The sequence below is a fragment of the Oreochromis aureus genome, linkage group 4 (assembly GCF_013358895.1).
Source record: "Oreochromis aureus strain Israel breed Guangdong linkage group 4, ZZ_aureus, whole genome shotgun sequence".
Classification (NCBI taxonomy): Eukaryota; Metazoa; Chordata; class Actinopteri; order Cichliformes; family Cichlidae; genus Oreochromis; species Oreochromis aureus.
The window spans coordinates 37,061,895-37,076,669 of record NC_052945.1 but is presented as its reverse complement, the minus strand read 5'-3'; the positions used below and the strand labels follow the sequence as shown (position 1 = coordinate 37,076,669).

The 14,775-nt window shown below is 45.2% G+C and overlaps 1 protein-coding gene across 3 annotated transcripts in view; it reads right to left on the bottom strand.

The window, feature by feature from the left end:
• Positions 1–2,524: 2,524 nt before the first annotated feature.
• lin7b (lin-7 homolog B (C. elegans)) overlaps positions 2,525–14,775 on the bottom strand; it is a 40,928-nt gene continuing 28,677 nt past the window's right edge. For all 3 annotated transcript variants that reach the window (XM_039611209.1, XM_039611210.1, XM_039611211.1), the window contains exon 6: positions 2,525–3,087. In XM_039611209.1, coding sequence (XP_039467143.1) covers positions 3,066–3,087 — 22 coding nt within the window. In that variant the 3' untranslated portion in view covers positions 2,525–3,065. The remainder of the gene's footprint in view (positions 3,088–14,775) is intronic.

The following is a 14,775-nucleotide window of genomic DNA, read 5'->3' as shown; positions in this document are numbered from 1 at the left end:
ACTGACCTGGTAGCCTGGCTGCCCCTGGGTGGGTCCGGGGCAGGCATGGGGTTCTGGGGGTGCTCCGTCTCCGGACTGGGGCCCTGGCTGGGCCTTGGGGGCTTGGTTCCTGGTTGGTGTGTCGCCGGGGTTGTGGGCGGGTGGGTGTATGGGGGCTCAGCCCTGGCGCGGGGTGCATCGAGCCACCTGAGGGGCTCTTCAACTGGTGGGGGAGGCTGTTACATCTTGCAGGAAGTCTCCTCTCTCCAGGAACTCACTCTGCAGGTGGGGGAGATATAGGAGAGGTGGAGGAAGAACTCAGCCTGGGTGTCTATTGTCTTGTGTAGTCTGGAAGATGAGTGGAAGACGGGGTGGGTGCAGTTTCTCCTGTGGTGGGGTCGGGTGGGCTGTCCCGGGCACTGCTGAACTGGGCCCCGGTCTGGATGGGCCTGGGCCCCCTTGCCCTGGTGGGTTGCAGAGTATGGGGGTGCCTACTGGGGTCAGCGGGGGAGCTGGCCCCAGAGAGGGGTCACTTGCCCCTCCCTTCCTTCCCTCCCCATCTCCAGCTGCCTCCCTCTTCCTGCTCCACCACAATCACCCACACATGCAGGGCCTTGGGGTAAAGGTGTGTCACCAGGGTGCAGGGGAGGCATCCCCCCCCTCTGTCCCCTTCTGGCTGCCTGTGCCTCAATTTTATCCCACAACTTAGACATTCACATTACTCACACGGAATCCAAAAGACCATCAGGGTGTACACCTCACCCCTGGCGCCGTTGCCCACCTCTCAATTTTAAATACACGTAGACATTGAGGGCTATCAGGAGGGGCTATGCGCTTACCTGCTGCTCTCTGGCAGGTAGCTCCATGCCCTCCTGGGTTTTAAATGCACCTTAGAACACACATGCATCAACACTACATACGAGCAGGTGGAGAGAGGTTTGGAGTCTTCACACACCCCCGTTCTCTGTTGCCTGTTGGAGCGGGGGGCTGGGAGGAGGAGTTGGCCGTCCGATTGGGGTCTAGGATGTGGGGCCTCCCTGCTGCTGCCGAGTCGGGGCGGTCTGCTTCTCTCCTCCCCAGGGAAAAGGGTAACACCACCTGGGTCTGGGTGCAGTTTCCCCCTCCAGGGGCAAGGGTACCTAGACCTGGGGCTTAGAGTACGCTTGGGGAGTGTGATTGTGTGTACAGCGTCTCTCTATGTCTGTCTCCACGTTGGGTGAGTGCTGAGTAATTGCATATGAGAGCATGAGGGTGGGAATAGATGTTTGTATCTGTGTGTGCCTGTATGTCTGTGTCTATATGTCAGGTTGGGTATCAGACGCTACCTCTCTGGGGACATCTCAGGCCCTCCAAGGTATGGAGGCCTATCTCCCCCCACCACTCCCACTGCCAGTGGCAGACGCCCTCAGACATCGGTGCATTGGTGGTTCTTTGTGTCCAGGGATGGGCGCCCAGGTACACACCGGCTCACTCCTTGGTGGCTGCTTATCGGGGCCTGGAGCCTGGGGCTCGCTCGGGCCACTCGGGGTGGTGCCTCGGCCTCGGCCTGGGGCTCGGTCACTCTGGCACAGCTGGCTGCCGGCGGAGCTCACGGGCACGTCACTGCAACCCCCCCTGGCTTCTGCTCCGCGGCTGCTGAGTGACCCCTCATCTGGGACTCTCCTCAGCTCTTTCTGGGATAGTGGCGCGGCTGCCCCTCTGTTGGTCTTCCTTGGTCTCTTGTGCTCTGAGAGCCTCTGGATGTCTGGAGTCTTGATCTCCTCCATACCTGCTTCATGCCCTGGAGGACGGGGCAGTGGCCCCCCACACCCTCTAGCAGATCATTACATGAAGGAACCTTTTAAATACAAGCGCGTTCATGCTCACAGGTGTACACACGGGTGCTCACACACACAAACTACACCCTTTTTGGCTCCTACCTCAAAGCACACTGTGCGCTGTCGATCTCACGTGCTGCACAATAATGTTTAATATTTAGTATTTACTGTTATATTCACATAGATCATCATGATGTTGTTTATTATGTTGCTCTCTTTTTTTGCTTGTTTGCCTTTCTTTGCCTTTAGACAATAATTCTGATGGCAAAAGAACCAAACGGGACAGGCGGGAAAAAAAACAAAACTGTATGAATGTGCGTGTGATTGGGTGAATGAGCCTTACAGCAGAATGTACTTTGAGTGCTCAAACTGAGTAGAAAAACACTTCTTAAATACCAGTCCAGTTACCCCCCTATACTGTTTCATTCTGAATAAATGTTCCATGTCCTGTCCAAAATATAAACTGGCTTCAGCATGGCTTTCCCATCCTTGAGTTGCCAGGAATTACTGTACCATGAAATCATTAGGAGTAGTAAGGGCAGGTGTAAGGCCTGAAGAAATGAGGTTAGCAGGGATGGAAAAAAGCACTGGGAAAAAATGGTCAGGTCTATCAGCATTCCAAGAAACTGGGTCGAGTTTATGTAATTATGTTAGACTGCAAACTTGTGTTATGGGAGGATTGTAAGTGTGAGCACTATGCAGTATAAAAGACTACTAATATAGGAATATGAATTTTACACTGACTTTAATTCATGGGGAATTTGCAAATAAATATATAGACAAAGAATAAAATACAAAAAAATGTCAACAGTTTCACAAAATTGAACAAGCCATTCACAAATGCCAACACTTAGCCTTCTATCTGGGTCTATCTTGGGAAATGTTTTCTTCTGCTGCTGAGGTCTACTGCAGAATGTGGACTCTAATCAGAAATGCAGTGTACTATAAAACACTTGAGGATGTGCAGTTTAGATTCTGATTAAGCTACACACTAGAGAGAATATTTTGGCCTTATGTAACAGGATGCTCAGGAAGACATCACTGTGGGAAAAGAAATTTACAGGCACGTTCTGACTACAAGCTAGCTCAGCACTTTTTCACTCGTCTAAGAAAGTGGCAAGAGGATCTTAAACTGCAGCTTTCAATGCTTCAGCTCAGGTAACAGCTGTTGGTTGACTACTTCTTTGCTTCCATCCATGGTCTTTCTTCCTGCTGGAACAGAAGAATCGGGACGTCTGGATGATAAATTAGATGAAAATGTTGGGCTAGTTAGCCTCTGGATTCTAGAGATCTGTAGAAGGAGAAATAATGCATTAATCTATATGGTGATATATGACCACAGCTATACAGTCTACAGGGAGTGCAGAATTATTAGGCAAGTTGTATTTTTGAGGAATAATTTTATTATTGAACAACAACCATGTTCTCAATGAACCCAAAAAACTCATTAATATCAAAGCTGAATGTTTTTGGAAGTAGTTTTTAGTTTGTTTTTAGTTTGAGCTATTTTAGGGGGATATCTGTGTGTGCAGGTGACTATTACTGTGCATAATTATTAGGCAACTTAACAAAAACAAATATATACCCATTTCAATTATTTATTTTACCAGTGAAACCAATATAACATCTCCACATTCACAAATATACATTTCTGACATTCAAAAACAAAACAAAAACAAATCAGCGACCAATATAGCCACCTTTCTTTGCAAGGACACTCAAAAGCCTGCCATCCATGGATTCTGTCAGTGTTTTGATCTGTTCACCATCAACATTATGCGTGCAGCAGCAACCACAGCCTCCCAGACACTGTTCAGAGAGGTGTACTGTTTTCCCTCCTTGTAAATCTCACATTTGATGATGGACCACAGGTTCTCAATGGGGTTCAGATCAGGTGAACAAGGAGGCCATGTCATTAGTTTTTCTTCTTTTAAACCCTTTCTTGCCAGCCACGCTGTGGAGTACTTGGACGCGTGTGATGGAGCATTGTCCTGCATGAAAATCATGTTTTTCTTGAAGGATGCAGACTTCTTCCTGTACCACTGCTTGAAGAAGGTGTCTTCCAGAAACTGGCAGTAGGACTGGGAGTTGAGCTTGACTCCATCCTCAACCCGAAAAGGCCCCACAAGCTCATCTTTGATGATACCAGCCCAAACCAGTACTCCACCTCCACCTTGCTGGCGTCTGAGTGGGACTGGAGCTCTCTGCCCTTTACCAATCCAGCCACGGGCCCATCCATCTGGCCCATCAAGACTCACTCTCATTTCATCAGTCCATAAAACCTTAGAAAAATCAGTCTTGAGATATTTCTTGGCCCAGTCTTGACGCTTTCAGCTTGTGTGTCTTGTTCAGTGGTGGTCGCCTTTCAGCCTTTCTTACCTTGGCCATGTCTCTGAGTATTGCACACCTTGTGCTTTTGGGCACTCCAGTGATGTTGCAGCTCTGAAATATGGCCAAACTGGTGGCAAGTGGCATCTTGGCAGCTGCACGCTTGACTTTTCTCAGTTCATGGGCAGTTATTTTGCGCCTTGGTTTTTCCACACGCTTTCTTGCGACCCTGTTGACTATTTTGAATGAAACGCTTGATTGTTCGATGATCACGCTTCAAGCTTTGCAATTTTAAGACTGCTGCATCCCTCTGCAAGATATCTCACTATTTTTGACTTTTCTGAGCCTGTCAAGTCCTTCTTTTGACCCATTTTGCCAAAGGAAAGGAAGTTGCCTAATAATTCTGCACTCCCTGTATTAGCCAGACCCTATTTGTTATTCAGGTTTATCTAATGAGTCTTATAAGATCCAAGCAGCTATGTTGTTGTCACACTGTAGGAGGCCCCGGGTAGATCCTGCACATGTTGGAGATATTATGTCTATGCTGTTTTGAGAATGCCTTGGTGTGTGGGGATCGGGAATTTTGGGCATTTCTGCTTAGGCTGCTGCCCCTACAATGGAGGGATGGATCCATGGATCCATTTCTCCCACCTATAGCATCTTTGTCATACACCACCTGCTTACTTGATACATTCGTAATTCTTTGACATGTTGCATGAGAAAAATAAGAAAAAAAAGCATCCAGTAACTAATCCTTTAAGCTCCATTTGCACTTGGTATTTGGACAATCGTGTTCCAGATAGCCAAATCCTATCATATTCAGTTAATTTCAACTGACTATGAGCAAGCGCTGGAGACAGTGGGAATGAAAAACTCAATTTTAACAGGAAGAAACATCCGCAGAAATGGGCTCAACGAGGGGTAGCCATCTACTGCAACCAGTTCTCTATCACATCCAGACTATCTCACCACTCCGTTACATATCCCATTTGTACGGGGAATGATCCCGCTTTGTCAGGGCGTGTGGATATTACCTTAAGACACTCTCCACAGCTATAAACGATAAAACAGCTCTGCAGATACACTGATTGTTTGATCTCCACTTCACTGTTGACTGCAGTGTCTGTGTGGTACCGTTAGTCCATTAGCTTTGTGGTGGGAGCATGTCTTTTGGCAGCTTCCCAGGGTTGCTGTTGCCCTGTCCGTTTCTCTGTAGTGACTAGTTCACTGTGATCCCTTCTGGCATAATTCCCATGGTCTTGAAGGTTTACATGTCCAGTGGGACCTTGTTGTGGCTGACATCATTAGGCCAGTGAGTGAGTGGGCCCTCAGTCACTCACCCCAGCCCCTAGGTGGGAGCCAGTAGAGGACAGCTGTTAGGAAGAAGACCTTGATGTGGAGACCGTCATCTCTGGGTATAAGGACTTGTCTTGTGGACAGCCATTGGCTAGCTCCCCAGGAACAGAGTTGGGCCAGAGTCACTTTTCGGATGTGATTGGCAAGGCATCCGGTGCTCTGGATATTGCTCTCTCTGAAAACCCTGTAGTGCCTGCATCCAGGTTTAAGACGTTGGACAGCCGCAGCCTTCTCAGATGTAGGTGTTGCTGCTGCCTGACTTTAAGGACCTGATGAGCCAGCAATTTGGTTCTTCTACCGCACTGCACAGGTGGCCCCTGACTGTAAGAGGTTCTCTAAGGTGTCCAGGTGCTCTGGGAGCGCTAGGAGGTCCAGGGCTCCACGCCTCAGTCAGCACCTAAGGTTCCAGCATGGGGCCCCGGGGACCTCAGGTCTCACCTTTTGTAGGCATAGCAACTGCCAACAAGGTAGAGGAGGAGGACGTGCAGCTAAAGCTTGGACGTCCTCCAGTCATCCCCCTCCCTGATCTTTCCTGGAGCCAGGCTCCTCTCCTGTCTGAGTCACGGGGTGGCTCAGTCAGCTGTTCGAACCCATGGGTGGTATCCACAATTATCTCGACAACTGTCTGATCTGTGCTGTGTCAAAAGAACAGTGCCGAAGTCATGCAGTGATGCTCTTGGCTCATGGTCTGCGCATGAACAGCCATTGGACCAGCCACTGGGCAACCCAGCACATAAATGTGTTGGAGCTGTGAGCTGTCCTCCTTGTACTCCAGCAATTCCTGCCAAGGCTGAGAGGCTACAATGTGATTTTCAGGACAGACCGCACGGTCACACCAGCGTACATCAACAGGCACGGGGGCCTAGGCTTTCTCCTTCTCTGCAGGATGGTGACCAATAAAGTATAATATTGTGCGAATGTCTTGAGCCATCCCTATTTTCCCCCTCCCTATAATCCAGGGGTCGGCAACCCTAGGCACGTGTGCCACCGTTGGCACGCGAAGGGTTAACTGATGGCACGCACGACCATAGCTGGACTGGACATCGGGCATACCGGACATTTGCTCGGTGGCCCGATGATTTTTTTTTTTTTTTGGTGGTGGATTGGCCAGACGTTGGTCGGTCTGTAAATATAACTCAGTTGTTTGGTGGTGGCTATGGCGGAGCTTCCACAGATTCAGTAAAATTAACAAGTGGTGGAGGCCAGCAGGTGGATGAGGGAAGGGGAGGCAGGAGGAGGAGAGACCCGAGGCAGCCGCCGGTCCGAGTGTCAGGTGAACTGAACTTCAGGTAAGAAGTTAATGACCTGCAGTCTATCTGGGTCAGATATAAACCAAGTTTAGGTGGAGTTTATTTTCGTTGTGCTGACTTTTTACAGTCAGTTACAATAACTCGTACTGCGTACTAGCTAGCATGACGGAATTTATATACAGCTGGGCGGGTGCTATGATTTTATTGATAGTGAACTTTATTTTATTCATAAGGTTAGTTAGTAGAGTTGCCAACCGTCCGGTACAAACGGAATAGTCCCGCATTCAGAGAAATTATTACGCGTTTGGTGTTGAGCTGAGAAGGAACACAGTTTGTCCCGAACTTCAGCCAGGATGGAAAAAGACACAAAGCTGGAGTTATTGTGTCTTTGCTGCACAGCTGCATCTTCTTCTTCTCTCATTCTCTCCCCTCTCTCTCCTGTTGCTACTTCAATCATGAAACTGATCAATGATCAGCTGATCAGCTTTTCTCTCTTGTTTGTTTATCTCCCACTTTGCGCCAGAAAGAGGAAACTGCAACATGTTTAAGCTTGATCAGCTGCTGTTAGAGTTAATTTAATATTAATTTCTAGTATCAGCTGATGTTTGCTGGAGCCACAGCTGTGAAAGCTGCTGGTCATGATGTCGGTTTGGATATGTGGTGAGAGGGAAACATGAAGATGAAACCAGGAGATGTCCTTACTGAATCATCAGAGCTGAACAGGTGATGGAGAAACAGGTTTACCTTTTAGGTGACATGAATGAGTTGAAGGGAAGTTATGAGCTGTTTCTGAGAGACAAATAACACCAGGATCCTTTTCTAAGTAGCTGACAGCTGGTAACTGTGCAGGGGCGGATCTAGCAAAGTGTTGCCAGGGGGGCAGGTAGGGCATTAACAGGGAAAGGGGGGCACAAAGAAATTCAATTCAATTCAATTCAATTTTATTTATATAGCGCCAAATCACAACAAAAGTCGCCTCAAGGCGCTTTATATTGTACAGTCGATCGCACAATAATAAATACAGAGAAAAACCCAACAATCATATGACCCCCTATGAGAAGCACTTTGGCGACAGTGGGAAGGAAAACTCCTTTAACAGGAAGAAACCTCCGGCAGAACCAGGCTCAGGGAGGGGCGGGGCCATCTGCTGTGATTGGTTGGGGTGAGAGAAGGAAGACAGGATAAAGACATGCTGTGGAAGAGAGACAGAGATTAATAACAGATATGATTCGATGCAGAGAGGTCTATTAACACATAGTGAGTGAGAAAGGTGACTGGAAGGAAAACTCAATGCATCATGGGAATCCCCGGCAGCTCACGCCTATTGCAGCATAACTAAGGGAGGATTCAGGGTCACCTGGTCCAGCCCTAACTATATGCTTTAGCAAAAGGAAAGTTTGAAGCCTAATCTTGAAAGTAGAGATAGTGTCTGTCTCCTGAATCCAAACTGGAAGCTGGTTCCACAGAAGAGGGGCCTGAAAACTGAAGGCTCTGCCTCCCATTCTACTTTTAAATACTCTAGGAACAACAAGTAGGCCTGCAGTGTGAGAGCGAAGTGCTCTAATAGGGTGATATGGTACTACAAGGTCATTAAGATAAGATGGGGCCTGATTATTTAAGACCTTGTATGTGAGGAGCAGGATTTTGAATTCAATTCTGGATTTAACAGGAAGCCAATGAAGGGAAGCCAAAACAGGAGAAATCTGCTCTCTCTTTCTAGCCCCTGTCAGGACTCTTGCTGCAGCATTTTGGATCAGCTGAAGGCTTTTCAGTGAGTTTTAGGACATCCTGATAATAATGAATTACAGTAGTCCAGCCTGGAAGTAATAAATGCATGAACTAGTTTTTCAGCGTCACTCTGAGACAGGATATTTCTAATTTTAGAGATGTTGCACAAATGGAAGAAAGCAGTCTTACATATTTGTTTAATATGTGCGTTAAAGGACATGTCCTGGTCAAAAATGACTCCAAGGTTCCTCACAGCATCACTGGAGGCCAAGGTAATGCCATCCAGAGTAAGAATCTGCTTAGATACCATATTTCTAAGATTTTCAGGGCCGAGTACAATAACCTCAGTTTGATCTGAATTAAGAAGCAGAAAGTTAGCGGCCATCCAGGTCTTTATGTCTTTAAGACATTCCTGCAGTTTAACTAATTGGTGTGTGTTACCTGGCTTCATGGATAGATAGAGCTGCGTGTCATCTGCATAGCAGTGAAAATTTATGCTATGTCTTCTAATGATGCTGCCTAAGGGAAGCATGTATAATGTAAATAGAACTGGTCCTAGCACTGAACCCTGTGGAACACCATAATTGACCTTAGTGTGTGAAGAGGACTCTCCATTTACATGCACAAATTGGAGTCTATTAGATAGATATGATACAAACCACTGCAGTGCAGTACCTGTAATACCTACAGCATGTTCTAATCGCTCTAATAGGATATTATGGTCAACAGTATCGAACGCAGCACTGAGGTCTAGCAGGACAAGCACAGAGATGAGTCCACTGTCAGAGGCCATAAGAAGATCATTTGTAACCTTCACTAAAGCTGTTTCTGTGCTGTGATGAGCTCTGAAACCTGACTGAAACTCTTCAAATAAGCCATTCCTCTGCAGATGATCGGTTAGCTGTTTGACAACTACTCTTTCAAGGATGTTTGATATGAAAGGAAGGTTGGAGATTGGCCTATAATTAGCTAAGACTGCTGGGTCTAGAGATGCTTTTTAAGTAAAGGTTTAACTACAGCCAGCTTGAAGGCCTGTGGTACATAGCCGATTATTAGAGATAGGTTGATCATATTTAAGATTGAAGCATTAATTAATGGCAGGACTTCTTTGAGCAGTTTTGTAGGAATGGGGTCTAAAAGACACGTTGATGGTTTGGAGGAAGTAATTATTGAAGTTAACTCAGAAAGATCAATTGGAGAAAAAGAGTCTAACTTAACATCGATGGTACTAAAAGTAGCTGTAGATAATATTACATCTGTGGGATGATTATTGGTAATTTTTTCTCTAATGATAAGAATTTTATTTGTGAAGAAGTTCATGAAGTCATTACTAGTTAACGTTAAAGGGATGGTTGGCTCAGTAGAGCTCTGACTTTTTGTCAGCCTGGCTACAGTGCTGAAGAGAAACCTGGGGTTGTTCTTATTTTCATCAATCAGTGACGAATAGTAAGATGTTCTGGCTTTGCGGAGGGCTTTCTTATAAAGCAGCAAACTATTTCTCCAGGCTAAATGATGATCCTCTAAATTTGTGACACGCCATTTCCTCTCCAGCTTACGAGTTATCTGCTTTAGGCTACGTGTTTGAGAATTATACCACGGAGTCAGGTACTTGGATTTGAGGCCTTAGTTTTCACAGGAGCTACAGTATCCAGAGTCGTACGTAGTGAGGAGATAAAATTATTAACAAGATAATCGACCTCTGTTGGAGTAGTGTTCAGATAGCTGCTCTGCTCTATGTTGGTACAGGGCATTGAAGATGATAACAGTGGGTGGATTATATTCTTAAACTTAGTTACAGCACTTTCAGAAAGACATCTACTGTGATAAAGTCTACTCTCCACTGCTGTGTAATCAATTATTGTAAATGTAAATGTTATCAGGAAATGATCAGACAGCAGAGGGTTTTCAGGAAACACTGTTAAATGTTCAGTTTCTATGCCATATGTTAAAACAAGATCTAGAGTGTGATTAAAGTGGTGGGTGGGTTCTTTTAAATTTTGACAGAAGCCAATTGAGTCTAATAACAGATTAAATGCCATGTTGAGGCTGTCATTTTTAGCATCTACATGGATAAGAAATACTTTCTTATTCTCATTTAAAATGTCTGGCTGTTATTAAATAATTATCTGAAGCTTACAACCAAAGTTTTCATCTGACGTAAAATGAATAGAAATCATACATTTACCAACAAGACAGTGTACATCACTGTCACAACAGCGTTTGTTTTCATTCAAAGGCTTTATGGCTTTAATATCTGGGGGGCCAGTCTCTAGTCAAAATACATCCATAGACTCGAGACACAATGCATTTTTGGGACTTTCAGGTGTATGGACCAATGTTTTATTTTCTGATCAAACCAGAAATCTTTAATGAGCAGCTAGATTTGTCTCGCATTAACTGGCTGAGTTAATGCCAGTTAATGCGACATCGAAGCAGCTGGAATCCACAGCTGTGCGTGTTCATGGAGCTGCATTTTCACCTGCTGGACATCACTACCTGACAAGTTTAACTGTCTTCAGAACATTGCAGAGGCCTTATTGACAGTATTTGGCTCTACATATCTGTGTGAGCAGATTTTCTCTCACATGAGTGTCCTCAGGTAGCCGTCTGAATGCTGGACACTCGGAGACCAGAGATCAGATTAACATGTGTATCTCTGTATTAACAAACATGCCATATTGGCCCAGTTTATTTTTCTTATCATTGTTGTGAGGAGACCATAAATAGCATTTGTATTTTCTGTTGTACAGTTCATTTGCTGTTATGGAGTTCTTGTTGTGGATAAAAAGTGTCTTTTTTTGTTTCCAAATAGCTGATAACTATTCGCTGATAGCTGTCAACATCTGCGAACAAATATAATTCTGTAAAGTGGTTCTATATAATGTGTAACTGTTCATATAGAGCGTTATTAAATTTATTGCTAATGCAATCATATGGCACACTGACCTCTGAGGAAAGTTTAAATGGCACTCGCCATCAGAAAGGTTGCCGACCCCTGCTATAATCATTGCACAATAAGAGGTGCAATGATTTAATGAAAAATGTAAACATACAATGAAATATATCATAAACTTCGTCCAATTCTAACAAGCTTAATAGTCAATATAAGGTAATCACCTTTTGCTCAATTCTTCCAGACACGTTCATTCTTTTTATTGCACTGATCAAAATCTGACTGTAGTCAGTCAGTCAGCAAGATTCCCAACACCACTAATTGAATTGGCCAAAACATGCCAGAGGCTTCACCATGTGTTGCTCTAGACACTGATTGTTGTAGGTTTCTCATGATCTCATTTGTACATGTTTATGATGATTTGAAGCAAACATTTCAAATTTGGATACATTTCTCTGTAAGACCTGGTGCCACTGATTTTCAGTCCAGTTCTTGTGTCATTTGGCATCCCTAAGCATTTTATCCCTGTTTGCCTTCCTTAAGAATGGCTTCGTGGTAGACCCTTTTCCACTAAGACCATTTCTGCTGAGGTTTCGGTAAATGGTACTGTCCCTTCAGTTCCATCTGTGTTTCCCGTTTCTAAAAACACGACTCTCAGATACTGTTTACTTCCTGTGAAAAGTTTCTAGACATGTCACATCTTGGGTTGCTGTAACTCAAGAGTTAGACCAGGTGCTTGAGTAGAAAAGTGCTTTCTAAGAACCAGGTTATTCATTCTTTGTTAAGTTTCTTTAGATTTTTAAAGGATATCTTGCACATCATAACAAGATATGCAAAGTTACTGGTTAATAGCTGTGGCAGGGTGTGGTCTGCTGCACGGCTGCAGGGAAAGGGTGGAGCAGTGGGTTCAGGGTGTGTGTCAGGGGAGGCCGACTCATACAGCTGACCTCCATCATCTGATAATGTCTCCATTTGAGTCGCCAGAACCAGAAGAGAGATCTGTGTGTAGCATAAAGAACGAGGAGGGCAGCTGGAAAGCTGCCACAGCGACAGTCTGGAAATAAAGAAAAATGAACAGTGCTGTGCAGGGGTCCACAACAGCTTTGATGTTATTTTATACCTCCCAGTGTTATCTTTGGCAGTTTTCTTAGACATTTCCACTACATAAATGGGAGGAATTATTTGGTTTTGTTGAAAGGAAGGATGTTGGCCAGGCCTGACTTGCCCAAACATATAGTGTGGGTCTGGAAATGTCTGACAGAGGCCTCAGTCTGCAAGATCTTTGGCAGAACTTCAACAGTATGCTGAAGGAGGTTGGGGGCATTAGCTGGACCATTCTGCATTAGGATCCTGTGCAGGACTATTTTTTTCAATCTGGCTGCCAGCGGCGGCTCATTTAAACTTATTATTATTAACTCATTGTTTTTCCATCCAGATCAAAAATACATGCAGCTGTCTGTACTTGGAAAGCTTTCATCCTGGCAGGTGATGGATTCTCTAAAACACACACGTAGATGTCACTGAACAGGAGCAATGTGAAACTATCAAATACTAGGAAATACAAGAACTTTGCCACACTTCTCACAAGTGCAGCTCTTTACCTTCTTGGTTCTTAATGATGTTAAAACTTTTCCAAATAATTGATTTTCCACTCTTTCACTCCAGCCTTAATTTTGTTACTACCATCAGTTGCACTCTCCATCCTCCTAGCATTCTTGGGACCCACTGTCTATTTTTAGCCACCTGCTTCTGCCCACAGCAACCTTAAAACCGCCTGCTCCTGCAAGATTTGTAGCCCTTTCTCATTAGTACCCACTCAGGTCAGCTTGATGTTTTTAGGGTTTTCCACTAGGTCATAGCACATGTTACCAGGTACTTTTTTAGTACCTACTCTGCTGGGTTCCAAGCAATCCAAGGCAATCCGAAAATGTGACGTCAAAAGACTGCATGGTCCCCGAGTCTGACAAAAAGCAGAGTTGCATCGAGCCAGTCTGAGTAGGTATAATGGAAAAAGGGTTTAAGTGGCTGAGCCCAGCTCGTAAAAAACAACCCCACACCATAATCCCCCCACCACCAAACTTTACACTTGTCACAGTGCAGTTAGACAAGTGCTGTTCTCCACTAAAAACTGACCTGTCCTGTGGATTACCAGACACAGAAGCGTGATTCATCCCTCCAGAGAGCATGTCTCCGCTGCTCTAGAGTACTGTGGTGTTGTGCTTTACACCACTACATATGATACTTTGCATTGAACATGGTAATGTAAGGCTTGGATGCAGCGGCTCGACCATGGAAACACATTCTGTGAAGCTCTAAATGCACTTTTGGAGTTCTGTGACTGATGCTGCAGAAAGTTAGCAGTTGACAGTTTTATGGAGCTATGGCCACAAGGTAGTTGGTGCCAGATGGTAGACACTGGAGCTGCTGCAGTATAGGGTACTTGGACCAGTGCAACGGGCCTTCAGTCTCTGCACAACTGCAGTGAGAGCTTGCTCCCTATTGCTGGCAATACGTTGGAGCCATTTCCGGTGGGTGTTGGACTCTGCACTTATACTTTGTCACTGATTCAGTTCATAATTTTTCTGGAAAGAATTTCTAGGCATAGCCAAGTTCAGGAATGTGGAGCGAGGGGAAGGAGGGAGTGACAGACAGTTTGGTGCTGCTTCTGCAGTCATGCAATGCTGCACCAGTCCACTGGGGTAAGGAAGGTTAAGTAGTGACTGAAAGAATGAGAAATGAGCTTCCTCTGAGGGCTGGCTGGACTCTCCTCCTAGAGATGGTGTGAGGAGATCTCAGAATAGAGCCTCTCTTCTCCTCCTCGAAAGGCTGAGGTTTTTCGGACATGTATCACTTCAGTGACACATATGATTTATACAAAATGATGCTGGTAGAAGAAGGAAATGGAGAAGCTCAGACAAATTTGGAGAGGTGAGGCTGAAGATGGCCTTCAATGTCAGTAGGAGAATTTTGAAGTTGATACAGAATTTTATTGGGGGCCAGTAAAGCTGTTGCAAAACAAGAGTGATGTGGTGAACAGAGGAGGTTCTAGTGGTAATATGGGTAGCTAAATCCAGGACCAGCTGAATCATAGGGAGGAATGTGTGAGTAAGACCAAAGAAGAGGGAGAACAGGGAACTGCAGTAATCCAGGCAAGCAATGTGTTTGTGTTATTTTAGCCAACATGTAATTGGTGCAGACGGACCGTTTGTATGTGCGCTAAGTCACTTTTTCCTGCATCTGCTGACCTGCTCCCGGGCCAAACAGATGAAATCTCTGACAGGCTTAGCTGACCCACTCCCATCTCCCCATGCCCACATCCCTGACACTGAACCAGCCCAACTGATATCTGAAGAAGCAGCTGTGTTATTTTATAGCAAAATATATGTCTAACTGCAGGAAGCCACTTGGGAAATATAAGTCCTTT